Source organism: Dermacentor andersoni, chromosome 7, assembly GCF_023375885.2.
Source record: "Dermacentor andersoni chromosome 7, qqDerAnde1_hic_scaffold, whole genome shotgun sequence".
Lineage (NCBI taxonomy): Eukaryota > Metazoa > Arthropoda > Arachnida > Ixodida > Ixodidae > Dermacentor > Dermacentor andersoni.
In genome coordinates, this window is record NC_092820.1 from 124,688,876 (window position 1) to 124,706,526 (window position 17,651).

Consider the following 17,651-nt stretch of genomic DNA (forward strand, 5'->3'; position numbering starts at 1 on the left):
TGCTGATTGCCGTGTTATAGTTTGTTAACGAAGCTTTCCCCTCAAGTCTAAATATTTTAAGGCAGTTTGTCGTGTGCGTATCATGGCCACGCACGCTTATATCGCCTTCCGTTTCTCTACCACGGTTGCGCTTTAAAACCACGACGCTGCAAGTTTGCTTCAGAGACTTTCCGTTCCTTCCCACTTCTCCGCCCTTAAACTGGCTCTCTCAACTACTACACGCAGAGACAAAGCAACAGCGCGCGCATTAGATCCCATAGACGAGATGAATATTTACAATTATTATTAGGGTTATAATTATATTCGAGTGCTGATTGCCGTGCTATCGTTTGCTAACGAAGCTTTCCCTCAAGTCTAAATATTTTAAGGCAGTTTGTCGTGTGCGTATCATGGCCACGCACGCTTATATCGCCTTCCGTTTCTCTACCCCGGGATGCGCTTTAAAACCACGGCGCTGTAATTTTGCTTCAGAGACTTTCCTTCCCTCCCTTCTTCTCCGCCCTTAAACTGGCTCTCTTAACTACTACACACAGAACAAAGCAACAGCGCGCGCATTAGATCCCATAGATGAGATGAATATTTACAATTAGTATTAGGGTTATAATTATATTCGAGTGCTGATTGCTGTGCTATCGTTTGTTACCGAAGCTTTCCCTCAAGTCTAAATATTTTAAGGCAGTTTGTCGTGTGCGTATCATGACTACGCACGCTTATATCGCATTCCGTTTCTCTACCACGGGTGCGCCTTAAAACCACGGCGCTGCAGTTTTTGCTTTTCTTTTCTTTCTTCTTCTCCGCCCTTAAACTGGCTCTCTTAACTATACTACACGCAGAGACAAAGCAACAGCGCGCGCATGCGATCCCATAGCTGAGATGAATATATATATATATATATATATATATATATATATATATATATATATATATATATATATATATAGAAAACTATCAGTCATAGCTCTCGTAGCATAGCCCTCTGGGCCGTTTCCTTTTTTTTTTTTTCTCTCGAAAGTAGTCCTATTAGGGTTATTATAATTAAACGAAGGTATTTCGCCCTCATCAGCAGCAGTCCTTGGTATAGTTATTCTGGCGGCTAGCTTCCCACGCTATGCGCGCCGCCATCGCACCTGGTTAAGCTTTTCCTAGACGCTAGAGTTATGCTTTGTCCGCGCAACCTTGAGCGATCGGAAAGCGCGTTTCCCCCTCTTGGCCGGCGGAGAAGGGATGCTTCGTTCCGGCCGCGAAGCTCTCCACATCTCTGTAAGGTGCCTTGTGGATGTCTCGTGCTGACGGTGCCCTCTCGGTGAGCGCATATTTCCCCCCCTCATCTTTTAAGAGGTTCAATACATACAAGCATTTGTCTCGCAAACCAGATTTCTTTCAAGAGAATTTTCCACGTCTCAGTAATTTCTCTCGTCGTATTCGAGTGCTGATTGCCGTGTTATAGTTTGTTAACGAAGCTTTCCCCTCAAGTCTAAATATTTTAAGGCAGTTTGTCGTGTGCGTATCATGGCCACGCACGCTTATATCGCCTTCCGTTTCTCTACCACGGTTGCGCTTTAAAACCACGACGCTGCAAGTTTGCTTCAGAGACTTTCCTTTCCTTCCCACTTCTCCGCCCTTAAACTGACTCTCTCAACTACTACACGCAGAGACAAAGCAACAGCGCGCGCATTAGATCCCATAGACGAGATGAATATTTACAATTATTATTAGGGTTATAATTATATTCGAGTGCTGATTGCCGTGCTATCGTTTGCTAACGAAGCTTTCCCTCAAGTCTAAATATTTTAAGGCAGTTTGTCGTGTGCGTATCATGGCCACGCACGCTTATATCGCCTTCCGTTTCTCTACCCCGGGATGCGCTTTAAAACCACGGCGCTGTAATTTTGCTTCAGAGTCTTTCCTTCCCTCCCTTCTTCTCCGCCCTTAAACTGGCTCTCTTACTACACACAGAACAAAGCAACAGCGCGCGCATTAGATCCCATAGATGAGATGAATATTTACGATTAGTATTAGGGTTATAATTATATTCGAGTGCTGATTGCTGTGCTATCGTTTGTTACCGAAGCTTTTCCTCAAGTCTAAATATTTTAAGGCAGTTTGTCGTATGCGTATCATGACTACGCACGCTTATATCGCATTCCGTTTCTCTACCACGGGTGCGCCTTAAAACCACGGCGCTGCAGTTTTTGCTTTTCTTTTCTTTCTTCTTCTCCGCCCTTAAACTGGCTCTCTTAACTATACTACACGCAGAGACAAAGCAACAGCGCGCGCATGCGATCCCATAGATGAGATGAATATATATATATATAGAAAACTATCAGTCATAGCTCTCGTAGCATAGCCCTCTGGGCCGTTTCCTTTTTTTTTTTTTTCTCTCGAAAGTAGTCATATTAGGGTTATTATAATTACACGAAGGTATTTCGCCCTCATCAGCAGCAGTCCTTGGTATAGTTATTCTGGCGGCTAGCTTCCCACGCTATGCGCGCCGCCATCGCACCTGGTTAAGCTTTTCCTAGACGCTAGAGTTATGCTTTGTCCGCGCAACCTTGAGCGATCGGAAAGCGCGTTTCCCCCTCTTGGCCGGCGGAGAAGGGATGCTTCGTTCCGGCCGCGAAGCTCTCCACATCTCTGTAAGGTGCCTTGTGGATGTGTCGTGCTGACGGTGCCCTCTCGGTGAGCGCATATTTCCCCCCTCATCTTTTAAGAGGTTCAATACATACAAGCATTTGTCTCGCAAACCAGATTTCTTTCAAGGGAATTTTCCACGTCTCAGTAATTTCTCTCGTCGTATTCGAGTGCTGATTGCCGTGTTATAGTTTGTTAACGAAGCTTTCCCCTCAAGTCTAAATATTTTAAGGCAGTTTGTCGTGTGCGCATCATGGCCACGCACGCTTATATCGCCTTCCGTTTCTCTACCACGGTTGCGCTTTAAAACCACGACGCTGCAAGTTTGCTTCAGAGACTTTCCTTTCCTTCCCACTTCTCCGCCCTTAAACTGGCTCTCTCAACTACTACACGCAGAGACAAAGCAACAGCGCGCGCATTAGATCCCATAGACGAGATGAATATTTACAATTATTATTAGGGTTATAATTATATTCGAGTGCTGATTGCCGTGCTATCGTTTGCTAACGAAGCTTTCCCTCAAGTCTAAATATTTTAAGGCAGTTTGTCGTGTGCGTATCATGGCCACGCACGCTTATATCGCCTTCCGTTTCTCTACCCCGGGATGCGCTTTAAAACCACGGCGCTGTAATTTTGCTTCAGAGACTTTCCTTCCCTCCCTTCTTCTCCGCCCTTAAACTGGCTCTCTTAACTACTACACACAGAACAAAGCAACAGCGCGCGCATTAGATCCCATAGATGAGATGAATATTTACAATTAGTATTAGGGTTATAATTATATTCGAGTGCTGATTGCTGTGCTATCGTTTGTTACCGAAGCTTTCCCTCAAGTCTAAATATTTTAAGGCAGTTTGTCGTGTGCGTATCATGACTACGCACGCTTATATCGCATTCCGTTTCTCTACCACGGGTGCGCCTTAAAACCACGGCGCTGCAGTTTTTGCTTTTCTGTTCTTTCTTCTTCTCCGCCCTTAAACTGGCTCTCTTAACTATACTACACGCAGAGACAAAGCAACAGCGCGCGCATGCGATCCCATAGATGAGATGAATATATATATATATATATATAGAAAACTATCAGTCATAGCTCTCGTAGCATAGCCCTCTGGGCCGTTTCCTTTTTTTTTTTTCTCTCGAAAGTAGTCCTATTAGGGTTATTATAATTACACGAAGGTATTTCGCCCTCATCAGCAGCAGTCCTTGGTATAGTTATTCTCGCGGCTAGCTTCCCACGCTATGCGCGCCGCCATCGCACCTGGTTAAGCTTTTCCTAGACGCTAGAGTTATGCTTTGTCCGCGCAACCTTGAGCGATCGGAAAGCGCGTTTCCCCCTCTTGGCCGGCGGAGAAGGGATGCTTCGTTCCGGCCGCGAAGCTCTCCACATCTCTGTAAGGTGCCTTGTGGATGTGTCGTGCTGACGGTGCCCTCTCGGTGAGCGCATATTTCCCCCCCTCATCTTTTAAGAGGTTCAATACATACAAGCATTTGTCTCGCAAACCAGATTTCTTTCAAGAGAATTTTCCACGTCTCAGTAATTTCTCTCGTCGTATTCGAGTGCTGATTGCCGTGTTATAGTTTGTTAACGAAGCTTTCCCTCAAGTCTAAATATTTTAAGGCAGTTTTCCTAGCCTCTAAAGCCGCTCGAGTTCGCTCTTCTGCTCGGGCAGCCATTTTTCCCACAAAGTACGCCTTCCAACCGACTATCGCGGACAACATGAGTCTCTTTCCACGTAAGTGTGAGGCTCGGAGCAGGAGCTGTGGCGCTTGTAAGTAGCCTGGGGCCAGACGAACCAACCGACTGAGCTATCTTTCCGGGCAACATCGAAGGGTCACGAGTTCAAATCACCTGTTATGTTCCTTTTTCTTTTTTTTTTCCGCCCCTTTTTCTTTCTTTTTTTTTCTTTCTTTTAATGTATTTTCCTTTATTTTATCACTGTACGGGAACCCTCCTAAAAAGAAAAAGGAAGATATATATCTTCAAATATGTATGGCCTCACACCAACATGTGCAGGTCATAAATACCAGGTTCTCTAGCCGAGTGCCATCCATGCGGTATAACCGAGCTCAGATTGGTCCACCTTGACTGACCAAATAGGGCACCACTGTAGGTTAACTGAGGCGTACAACTCCTGCGGGACCCGCCGTGGTTGCTCAGTGGTTATGGTGTTAGACTGCTGAGCACGAGGTCGCGGGATCTGACCCCGACCACGGCGGCCGCATTTCGATGGAGGCGAAATGCGAAAACACCCGTGTACTTAGAATTAGGTGCACGTTAAAGAACCCCAGGCGGTCGAAATTTTCGGAGTCCTCCACTACGGCGTGCATAATCAGAAAGTGGTTTTGTCACGTAAAACCCCATAAATTAATTATTAATTTAACTCCTACGGGGACGGTAGAGTATCCGTCTCCAGTGCAAGAGGACCGTGATTCAAATCCCGGTGCCGCGCTATTCTCCACAGGAAAATACAAAAAAAAAACCGTGTGTTGAGAAAATTGCACAAACAGGCCTGGAGTGCGGCCTGATCCCGGTGACCAGAACCGGTAACGCACTCTCTCACCAGAGCAGGATTGGCCACCCTGGTGCAGTACTTGGCCACAACCTCCTATATGAATACAACAATCGAACCCCGGCCCTCAGTCCCCAGCAGCCGCGAAGCAACTGACCACGGCGGCGGTCAGATCTGTGACGCTGCAGAGGGTGCTAAGAATACCTGGCTCCGGACAGGCCGCCATTGGAATCTGAACCTGGCAACGTTTAACGTTAGAACGCTATCTAGTGAGGCGAGTCTAGCAGTGTTATTGGAGGAATTAGAGGGTAGTAAATGGGATATAATAGGGCTCAGTGAGGTTAGGAGGACAAAAGAAGCATATACTGTGCTAAAAAGCGGGCATGTACTGTGTTACCGGGGCTTAGCGGAGAGACGAGAACTAGGAGTCGGATTCCTGATTAATAAGGAAATAGCTGGTAACATACAGGAATTCTATAGCATTAACGAGAGGGTGGCATGTCTTGTTGTGAAACTTAATAAGAGGTACAAAATGAAGGTTGTACAGGTCTACGCTCCTACATCTAGTCATGATGACCAGGAAGTCGAAAGCTTTTATGAAGACGTAGAATCGGCGATGGGTAAAGTCAAAACAAAATACACTATACTGATGGGCGACTTCAATGCCAGGGTAGGCAAGAAGCAGGCTGCAGACAAGTCAGTGGGGGAATATGGCATAGGCTCTAGGAATAGCAGAGGAGAATTATTAGTAGAGTTTGCAGAACAGAATAATATGCGGATAATGAATACCTTTTTCCGCAAGCGGGTTAGCCGAAAGTGGACGTGGAGGAGCCCGAATGGTGAGACTAGAAATGAAATCGACTTCATACTCTGCGCGAACCCTGGCATCATTCAAGATGTAGACGTGCTCGGCAAGGTACGCTGCAGTGACCACAGGATGGTAAGAACTCGAATTAGCCTAGACTTGAGGAGGGAACGAAAGAAACTGGTACACAAGAAGCCAATCAATGAGTTAGCGGTAAGAGGGAAACTAGAGGAATTCCGGATCAAACTACAGAACAGGTATTCGGTTTTAACTCAGGAAGAGGACCTTAGTGTTGAAGCAATGAACGACAATCTCATGGGCATCATTAAGGAGTGCGCAATAGAAGTCGGTGGTAACGCCGTTAGACAGGAAACCAGTAAGCTATCGCAGGAGACGAAAGATCTGATCAAGAAACGCCAATGTATGAAAGCCTCTAATCCTACAGCTAGAATAGAACTGGCAGAACTTTCTAAGTTAATCAACAAGCGTAAGACAGCGGACATCAGGAACTATAATATGGATAGAATTGAACAGGCTCTCAGGAACGGAGGAAGCCTAAAATCAGTGAAGAAAACACTAGGAATTGGCAAGAATCAGATGTGTGCGTTAAGAGACAAAGCCGGCAATATCGTTACTAATATGGATGAGATAGTTCAAGTGGCTGAGGAGTTCTATAGAGATTTATACAGTACCAGTGGCACCCACGACGATAGTGGAAGAGAGAATAGCCTAGAGGAATTCGAAATCCCACAGGTAACGCCAGAAGTAAAGAAAGCCTTAGGAGCTATGCAAAGGGGGAAGGCAGCTGGGGAGGATCAGGTAACAGCAGATTTGTTGAAGGATGGTGGTCAGATTGTTCTAGAGAAACTGGCCACCCTGTATACGCAATGCCTCATAACCTCGAGCGTACCGGAATCTTGGAAGAACGCTAACATAATCCTAATCCATAAGAAAGGGGACGCCAAAGACTTGAAAAATTATAGACCGATCAGCTTACTGTCCGTTGCCTACAAAGTATTTACTAAGGTAATCGCAAATAGAATCAGGAACACCTTAGACTTCTGTCAACCAAAGGACCAGGCAGGATTCCGTAAAGGATACTCAACAATAGACCATATTCACACTATCAATCAAGTGATAGAGAAATGTGCAGAATATAACCAACCCTTATATATAGCTTTCATTGATTACGAGAAAGCGTTTGATTCAGTCGAAACCTCAGCAGTCATGGAGGCATTACGGAATCAGGGTGTAGATGAGCCATATGTAAAAATACTGGAAGATATCTATAGCGGCTCCACAGCCACCGTAGTCCTCCACAAAGAAAGCAACAAAATCCCTATAAAGAAAGGCGTCAGACAGGGAGATACGATATCTCCAATGTTATTCACAGCATGTTTACAGGAGGTATTCAGAGGCCTGGAGTGGGAAGAATTGGGGATAAAAGTTGATGGAGAATACCTTAGCAACTTGCGGTTCGCTGATGATATTGCCTTGCTTAGTAACTCAGGAGACCAATTGCAATGCATGCTCGCTGACCTGGAGAGGCAAAGCAGAAGGGTGGGTCTGAAAATTAATCTGCAGAAAACTAAAGTACTGTTTAACAGTCTCGGAAGAGAACAGCAGTTTACGATAGGTAGCGAAACACTGGAAGTGGTAAGGGAATACATCTACTTAGGGCAGGTAGTGACCACGGATCCGGATCATGAGACTGAAATAACCAGAAGAATAAGAATGGGTTGGGGTGCGTTTGGCAGGCATTCTCAAATCATGAACAGTAGGTTGCCACTATCCCTCAAAAGGAAAGTGTACAACAGCTGTGTGTTACCAGTACTCACATATGGGGCAGAAACCTGGAGGCTTACGAAAAGAGTTCTGCTGAAATTGAGGACGACGCAACGAGCTATGGAAAGAAAAATGATGGGTGTAACGTTAAGGGATAAGAAAAGAGCAGATTGGGTGAGGCAACAAACGCGGGTAAACGACATCTTAGTTGAAATCAAGAAAAAGAAATGGGCGTGGGCCGGACATGTAATGAGGAGGGAAGATAACCGATGGTCACTAAGAGCTACGGATTGGATTCCAAGGGAAGGGAAGCGTAGCAGGGGGCGGCAGAAAGTTAGGTGGGCAGATGACATTAAGACGTTTGCAGGGACAACATGGCCACAATTAGTACATGACCGGGGTAGTTGGAGAAGTATGGGAGAGGCCTTTGCCCTGCAGTGGGCGTAACTAGGCTGATGATGATGATGATGATGATGATGATGATGATGATGATGATGATGATGATGATGATGATGATGATGATGATGATGATGATGATGATATATATATAAAAATTTTTCATTCAAGTTTGCTTTTTCCGATCGCCCGATAATTAAAAGTTCCTTCCGGCTAACAAAAGTCCGTCAAGAATTCATTTGCATAAAAGAGCGTTTCAAATCACGAAATTTATCATATATACATAACGTCGATATAACTACGCTCATTATTCATATCGCATGCTGTACAGATCACAGATCCGTCCGGGGCCCCAGAGGTGCAACGTAATGCTGACACATTTCTCTAGCATTTTCCGAATTTACCGCTGCTGAACGTTTGTTCAAAAACTTGTTAAATATCGCAGTGATGTTCGAAAAAAAATAAATAGCATAGTCAGATATTCTTTCTTAGCGCACGTCGTGGAGAACCGGTAACTTCTCACAGCCCCCGAATTTCGGCTCTCGCGGCAGTTACAAACGTGGTCGGCACTTGGCTGCATAACCTGACGGCTCGCTTGCTCCTTACGTCAGTCAGCGTAAATGCCGTTGCTAGCAGTTTTAGCGTAACAACTACATGTAACAACTACCATACTCTATAGGTCACATTTGTTCTCTTTTCAGGGAGGTCAAACTGGGCACGTACGACAACGCCGACATCATGATCAAGCTAGGCGACAGTATAGCGGGCTACAAGTCTTTCGGCGTGTACTGCTTCCAGGCTTCTGTGAGTACCAGCCCCGACAATGACGATATTTATTATTGGTATCCCCTTTGAAAAGGGGCGACAAATGATCGCCTAGCCTGCTTGGACTCAGCTTTTACTGCTAGTGTAGCAGTATAGCATTTTTCTGTTTCTTCTTGATCTTTCATCACGATTAGTACCTTTATCTCTCCTCATATGACCTGTGAAGGCAACCCACTTGCTATCCATGAACGCGTTTGTTTAGAAGTGCGAGCGCTCTCTGCGACCGTATGCGCAGCGCCTGCACTGAAGGGTCTCAAACTGTAGCTGTCACGATGGAAGAATGCGAAAATGCTGCCCTTCCTAACGGTTGCCACGCGCCATGCTACCGTACCACCGGCCGTTTTTTTTTTTATCGCTTTGTTAGGCTGGTCTGTCTTGGGCGTGGGTCCACGAAAACGGCTAGACACTAAGAACCACGCTTACTTCCGAATCGGTGGTTTCCCATGGGTGAACAGGCGCCACTGGACTCGAGCCCGAAACTTTTCGGCCGAGCGAGGCGCCGGACCCCGCGTCCGTGCCCTGCTCTGCTCTCCGTGTCATTCTGCCACGCTTCGGCGCACAAAATCGAAACTTGGCGTCTCCGCATGAGTCACAAGCCGCTTTTGCATTTTCGCGTGAAGCATTTCTTGCCCGCGATCCGTCCCCTCCGCCTTCGCCGGGCAACATTGTAGCTAGAGAGGCGCTCCTTCAGTCTTGCGACTCGGCCTATTCGTCGTTTCACCGCTGTTTGTCTAGATTGTACACGTGGGTAAATGCTTACCACGAGCTTGTCGTCTGGCGGCACAGATTGTCGGCAAATCGTTTGCACGCATCCTCACACGCTGTCAGAACCAGCGACGTAACCACACTGTCGGAGGCATTATCGTCGCCTGAGAAACTCGAGAAACGATTACAGTGAAGGACAATAACAGAGGACCTGGAACTATTGGTTACACGTTCAAATTCCCCGTTTTTCAAAAAACGTCATTGTGCTGCTGTGCAGCGATGCAGAGGTGAAGTACCTGCATTAGCGAGGTGCGTTTGAGCTCGGCAGCCCCCCAGGTCGCCGGACCACTTCTTCTCCCACTGTGGTCGCTGCATTCAGTACTTAAAAGGAAGCTTCAGCTCGGGATCTAAATACGTGGGAAAGGATAAATCGTTTATCTCTGCAACCCCTACACCGAATTTGATAGTTTGGTACGTTTAAAATATAAAAATAACGTCTAACGAATCTTAGGAGCAGGTTTTTTTTTTTATTTAGGCTGTCGAACTCCGTAATTAGCAATGAAAAATTATACAAAATTCATATAAACATTATTTGTTAATACATTTAAAGCGGATAAAATTGCTGAAATGTAATAAATGTATTCATAATGTATTATTCACGTCTGTGAAATTAATGATTTTTGAGACTTTGGACGCGAAACCTTTTCAAACACGAACTAACCCACTTGAGCTATTAATTTTGTCCGCTTTAGATGCTCTGATAGATGTAGTTTACAAAACTTGGATGTGATTTAGGGGCAGTGTTACGGATTTGTAAATTTTGTACTTTCACTTTTTTTTTCTTACCACTTTGCGTCAGTTGTAAAAAGATATGCAGGCCCTAAATCGAAATGTTTCTTTCCACGGTCACTAGACTCATCTCCTAAATGATCGCCTAAATGCAACACATTTCATTAATATCGATGAAGAGGTTATGTATGAAATATGAAAATGTATGAAATAGCATTTCTGCGTTTTACAGGTACTTGAGTAGGCGGCGAGTAGGCGACATCGGCGGTGTTTGGCCTGAGCTAATGCTTTACTCTTACACGTACACATAGGAACAAGTGTCACTATTAGGGAAAGAATATCCTTTGTAGAACACAGGACTATTCTTGCAGTAACTGACTGCTTCTTTCTGGGCAATCAACATATATATAGACATGCATTTGACGCTAAAATACGCTATTTCAGAAATAGTGTGTAGAAAGAAGTGCTTCAGTGCGTTCAGCAGAATGAAATGCATTTGACGCTAAACGAACTGTTTCAGAACTACTGTTGGGGAAAAAAGGTACTTCAATGCGTTCAGCAGACGCGGAGTTATCGGCAATCGAAGATGGTCTTTGATCCCCCTTTGTGGTGCTTCCTCTCTCTATCTCGAATGCCTTCCACTGCGAAGGCAACGGCGGGGCTGGCCGGTGCCTACAACGCTCCGCCTGCCAAACGTCGCGTTTGTGCGCACCGTTCAAATGTTCACGTAAGACGCCACGTACTCCTTGGGGCTGTTTTGATCAGCCGTTTACTACGCAAAGCCAGTAGCTCACGGAGCACGCGACCATTGTGAACGGGTCAATGGGCCGATTACCTCGTCACAGCCATCCCCAATGGCGACGATTCGTGGCAGGCAGTTGTGCTCTGCCAAGGAGGGACCCTGCCAGGATGGGTGCAGAGACGCACGTCATCTGTAATCAGCCCCAAACTGCCACATACGCGCCGGAGACAGGAGCCATTGTGCCTCCCTCTTTCCCTTTTTCGTGCACAGTGAGGAGCGCGCGTTTTGGACAAAGCTCACCTCGCAGGAAAAGGGCTACCAACCTCCGGATTTGTGACGGATGTCATCCATCTCCTGACGACTCATTAGAGGAACGCGACGGGAACAGGACGATGTAGGAGTTGAAAAAAAGAGATGGAAGGTTGGTGGAAAGATCAGCAGCTCCAACTTCAATGTGAAAATCTCAGTATTTCGGCCTAAGTCTTGTGAAAACATAACTATAAACGTGTTTAAAACGTCCTGGATGTCTGGCTGAGCCCCGCGTTCCCTCACTGCTACACAGTGAATGGATACCTTACATCCTGAGACACCCCGATCGCAACTGCGCCTACGACGCGCCAAAATCGGAGGTTATCCCTCTACAAGTCGAAATTAGCGTTTCATTCATCTTGCGATAGATGACGGTTGTAACGCTTTAGACTGGAGCAAAAATATAGAAGGAAGCCTCGGAGCACCCTAAATAATCCCCTATATACACCTGAGCACTGCGAAAAATGAACAAGTGAAAAAGAACATGCAGCACTTCCGTTAACGCTAACACTGCAAAACGTGAGCAAATTTTCCTGCGCGTCCTACTGCGACGAGGCGCAAAACGTGCTGTTGCAAAGGGGCTCTCAAGTCGGGGTGCAGGTGGCCCATGTCCAGGTTGGTAAACTGAGAGGACCCAGACAGTGTCGAGGTGGCACAGTGAACAACAAAACGTGTAATTGCAACTTCAAGAGCGGCCAACTTGAGAAGCCGTTCGTAACGAAGAGCAAAGACGAAGGCGCAAAGACGAAGGCGCAAAGCTGTACGCTTGCGGTGTGCGCCGTCTAGCTTTCCAGTTAGGCCAGGGTCCTTCTCCACCTTATTAAGGACCTTGACAATACCCACTCCCGGTAGAGGGAGCAGACGGACGTCGCAGAAACGCGTCGGCGGCCGTTATAGCGAGTCATAATTCTAGATTGCATTGCATCGGGCACAAACATGAGCACATGTACGAACAAACGCCGATGTCCTCGCGGGCGTGCCCGTTAGCTTTTTACGCTCGCTGGCCATTTCGGCATCTTTAACCTCCAAATTGTCGTCGTTGCCTTGCTCCCGTGACAGAGACTATCCATTACAGACTATCCATTACAGACGCTCGCTGGCCATTTCGGCATCTTTAACCTCCAAATTGTCGTCGTTGCCTTGCTCCCGTGACAGACTATCCATTACAGACTTGCAATCCCGAGAGGCGGGTTGCTGTAGTCGCTGTGCGCAGGGATAGCGCTGATTCTCGCATGCGCAGGTGGTCGTTCTTTCATTAGTGGGGAAGAGTCGGCCGGCAGATGTTTTGTTCCATGCCAATTAAGAACACTGCCGAATTACGTCGTGGAGTCGAACCATAGTCGCTAGTTAAAGAAAGCCTCATTTAGAACCACACCTAAAACACAAGCGCTTAGCCGGAAAGTATGGTGTATATCAGGGAATTTAAGCGTGTCCACAAGTTGACTGGGCGTTATACCGAATGAGCGTGGGCGCAAACGTAGACTGCCTGCACAGTGCAACCTCCTGGAGGCGCAGTGTATATCGCTTAGGTATTGGTGCAAATTATCGACAGCAGCACGATTACGCCTTTACCCGGAATTTACACCAGTAGCGAAGTGTAATAAACTAGGTTAGTGCAATATTAGCTCCATGTTTCGCTGGTGGGGCTGTGCGCTTCCGGGTGACTGCACCGTGCAGGCCGCTCGCGTTTGCGCCTCCGCTCATCCGTTAAAACGCCCAGACCACCTCCTTCTTAAAAATAAGGCATCTATAATCCCCATTTTTTTTGTCACGCATGCTACAACATCTTGAAGGGGCATTGCAAGACGATAAAAGCAAAAGGCAAGAAACACACGAGAGCGCTGAACTCACAACTTCCTTAGCAGCATACACAAACTTCAGTACTAACCCGCCGTGGTTGCTCAGTGGCTATGGTGTTGGGCTGCTGAACGCGAGATCGCGGGATCGAATCCCGGCCACGGCTGCCGCATTTCGATGTGGGCGAAAACAGCCGTGTACTTAGATTTAGGTGCACATTAAAGAACCCCCGCTACGGCGTTCCTCATAATCGGAAAGTGGTTTTGACGCGAAAAAACCCATAATTTAATTTTTTTAAACTTAAGTACTACAACCTACAGCCACGTGCTGTCCCATCTAAGGCGTCATGATCAGTGCACAGGCAAATAGCTAAACCTTGTAATCTGATGATACACTATGAAGTATAAAATGCAAATTTACTGTCATGCAAATTTATTGAAGGCATGCTTACACCACGCGATCATTTTTTTTTCTCATTTAGTAGGCTTTTGTCTCCCTCGTAGTCTGATTGCTAAGTGCGGAAAGTGCCCATAGTGTGCGCGCCATGCGTAGGCGTTACGCGTAAGCGACAGCCTATGCTCTGACAATATAGTGTTCAGGCATCGACCTGTTCGGCCGATATAGACGTGACCACAGGAAAATGGAAGCTCGTAAAGCCCATTCTCCAGCGCGCAGGCGGGGACGCGTACTTAACACTGCAATCTTTCCCAGCAAGAATAGACAGCCCGTGCCAACTTCCTATCAATCATACCGCAAATGTTCATCTTATTAAAGACATAAAAACCTGCCTGCTAAATTCCTGAGGCTTTATGGTAGCCTAGGTACACATGAAATTACAACTATTTTCTTCTTGTCGGCAGGCTCCGGATTATTCTTGTGGGAGCTCCTAACTCTACACGCTTAGCAAGCTTCTTCACGGTCATACGGATGGCATCCTCCCGAAAACCTCCCGCGCTCAAACGCTCTCAGGATCCTGGTGGAAACGATATTTCGAAAGTGCGGAGAATAGAACCGAAAAAGCAATTCCATTTTTTACCACCTTCGAATGTGCAGAGTTAAAATATAAAATTGGTTTATCTTGCCTTCGGCAGTGCATCCAGCACAGATGCTTATCAGTTAGTTTAGGCCTGGCATCTAAAAATTGCAGCTCGTTTTTATCTGTCACATCATGTGTGAAACTTCATGTGTGAAACCCTGAGCCACATTTGTGCAATACTTGAAGTACATCATGAATCATTTGTTGGAATTCTTCACAAAGACCATAAATCAAGATATCTCTGGTCATCTAGGTCACTTGTGACCTATCAACCCTGCCTACTAAAATGTTAATACCGGATCAACTTTGGAGCCAGTGCAAATGCCAGATTTTTGCCAATATAAATGTTCTTTCCATTCAACAAAAGTTGAAGCTAACTAAATAGAGAATCTCGAGAGAACTATCAGATACACCACCGTAAGGTACGTAAGGTATGACTAGGTCACGCATGTACGGTTCAAGCAGCTTTGCGTTCCCCTCACTTCTGACAACTCTCAAACATGCGCGTCCTTTTTATTTCATTTTCGCAGCAATATGCCCTGTCGACGGTAGTGAAAGCACGCGGTCAATTTCTTTAGAGGCTCTGCCTTAGCCTCAGAGGCTCCTTCCGTATCGAAAGTGCTGTTATCGTTGGCATCCACACTTTGCGTCCTCTCCAGCGGCATGAACTTCGGCCTCCAGAATTGGTGATGGCAGAGTGCTTGTTCGCAATTTTTTACTCCACGAGCCCGACGCCTTACCAACTCTTCTGCTAGCTCGGCGGCTATGGATAACGTGATAACGCCTAGCCTGTCTTGCACTCGATATCTCTCTCTCTCCCTCTCTCTCTCTCTCTCTCTCTCTCTATATATATATATATATATATATATATATATATATATATATATATAGAGAGAGAGAGAGAGAGAGAGAGAGAGTGCGCGAAGCAAGGCAAAGAGCAACAAGGGCGCGAACATGCGTTCGAAATGAAATGGCACGCGCTCAGGGCTGACGGTGCCAAGTGCAGCAGAACGGGCGTTATTCAAATTGACAGATATAATGCGGACCTACAAGCTAGGAGACATTGGTCTGTCCCTGGTGCGAGTGAAGCTGCGAGAAGCAAGATTCTCCCCTGAATTGCGGCCACAGCGCTTGCTGACTTGCAGAGGAAGCAGGGTACTACGATAAGGTTAAGTCCAGTCTGATAAGGAATTACAGGCTGTCAGAGGAAGCGTTCATATATATATATATGAACGCTTCCTCTGACAGCCTGTAATATATATATATATATATATATATATATATATATATATACATCGTTACGTAAAGAGCGGTCCATTCGACAAGCTGCTCGTAACGAAGAGCGAACACCAAGGCTCACAGCTGGAGCTCGCAATGCGCGCCGTGTAATCGCAGCTTCTCGGTGATGCTCTCGCGCAGCACAGGCAGGGAACAGGCACTTTGTGTGTGAGTGCGTCGCCGCTTTCGTCGCCCGTCCGACAACGAAGGCTTCGCATCCGCGCACGCGCCCAAGCTCGCGAGGCTTTTCGATGCCAACGTCCCAATTATCATCGTTGCCTTGGCCGCGTCACACTAAGGTTAATCGTCAGAAGTGAGCCGCAACAACGCGTTTTGCATCGCGTTGTCAAAGTGTTGAAGCCCGAGTTGTGCTTTTGCTAGCCTTGAAGCTCGAAAATGTGTGAGTATAAGCGGTACTCAGCTCCGGCTGCGGTTAAGTGGTATGTCACGGATATTTGAGTCCGTTCGGTCCGTTTGCGTACAAGCGTTCTCAAAACATTCCTTTCCAAATACAATGTAGCGCATCCCTTATGAAATAGACAGGGAAGAACGCTAAGTTCTAAGCTTTGTCGTGAGGATGCGGTCATCATGGTTTATCAGAAGGTAGCACAGGGAGGATTCTATACAAAAAAAACTTGCTTTAAATGAATCCTCCCAAAAAATTCGCACAGAGAAAGCTCTGTGCCCTTCCACTCTGAGAATGATGGCCAGCGATGCTGTCTATGCCATTGAGGGGCTCACATATACATACGTATCCTTAATGGCGAACTGCGAATCCGCGGTGAGTCGGCCCGGCATTGTACTATCTTCGGGATTTTTCCAACACGCGGACACATGGTAGTGGGGAAAGTAGCCTTTAACAGTTTCGCTGTAAAAAATTAGCGCACATGCACTCCATACAGGTGGTTAACCAACGAAGCTGGAACGTGCGGCCCCGCTGTTTATCACTGGGTTAATTCTGACGGTTAATTGAATGACGGCTCGGTAGGCTGTCGGATACTCGGTATGCAGTTGCAGTTGCCGGTATGCAGATGCAGTTGCACGAGGCAATTCTTATGCCCGGCCTGGGCTGCAGCATCGTCACGGCGTAGGCGAGCTCATTCCTGGTTCTGCTCGTCACTTCAAATTATATGCCCAGGCGGACATCATTTGCAAGAAATACCAATGTAATCAATTCGATGTTCGAAATAAATACAATATTACGTTCTTACAAACTTCATGGCACTTTTTTAAAATGGGAAAGATCGAGGAAATCGTCCTAAAAGTCTTATTTCCGTGTTTCAACACTTCAAAGCGGCCATGCAAGTTGAAATAATTGGTATGAAATTATTTGTTGAATCTACCTGATTACGCACTCCACACTGGGAAAGCACGCTCGCGATGCAACCCACCTTTTGACGCAGCAGGAGGACGTGAAATGGAGCTCGGCTATACGGCCACCATGAAGCAGTCCGTCTCGCCCCTGCTGCTGTAGTGGGTATGCACCCAGTCCGAGTTTCGCACAACGCCAATCACAATAATGTTGCGGGAAGCGGCAAGTGCGGGAGCAGCTTCATTGTATGCTCTCCTCTCAGGAGGACAAACGAGATCGGGTGAATTCGACAAATAATTTGAGGCCACTTATTTCCGTTTACACGCCTGTTTTGAAATGTTGAAAAAGTGTAACCGGGCCATTATGACCATTTCGTTCAACTTTCCAATGTAAACACGTGCCGTAAAGTTTGTACCTAGAAGTTAATCAATGTAATTAGTAAAGTGATTGCTTTGACTTATCTCGCAAATTATGGCCGCCTTTAGGACATAAATTGTCTGTAGCGACATGATTCGAGAAACTTTCCGTAGCTTTAGTGTTCGCGGTAAAAGAAAACACACTATGCACTCCATGTTCCTTTAGAGCGAACGCGGAAGTATTTATTTATTTATTTATTTATTTACCCACAGCGCCACAGTGGCATTACAGTGGGGGGTTGTCCAAAAAAAAGAATACAAGGGCAGTCACAATGACAATGCAAACACTTCGTTGTCATAAATATTAACAAGAAATGA

At 46.2% G+C, this 17,651-nt stretch overlaps 1 protein-coding gene across 3 annotated transcripts in view; it reads left to right on the forward strand.

Annotated features, from left to right (window-relative positions):
* The window catches only part of LOC126534668 (uncharacterized), a 155,289-nt gene that overhangs the window by 107,148 nt on the left and 30,490 nt on the right, over nt 1-17,651 (forward strand). For all 3 annotated transcript variants that reach the window (XM_055072460.2, XM_055072461.2, XM_050181929.2), the window contains one exon: nt 8,826-8,928. In XM_055072460.2, coding sequence (XP_054928435.1) covers nt 8,826-8,928 — 103 coding nt within the window. The remainder of the gene's footprint in view (nt 1-8,825; nt 8,929-17,651) is intronic.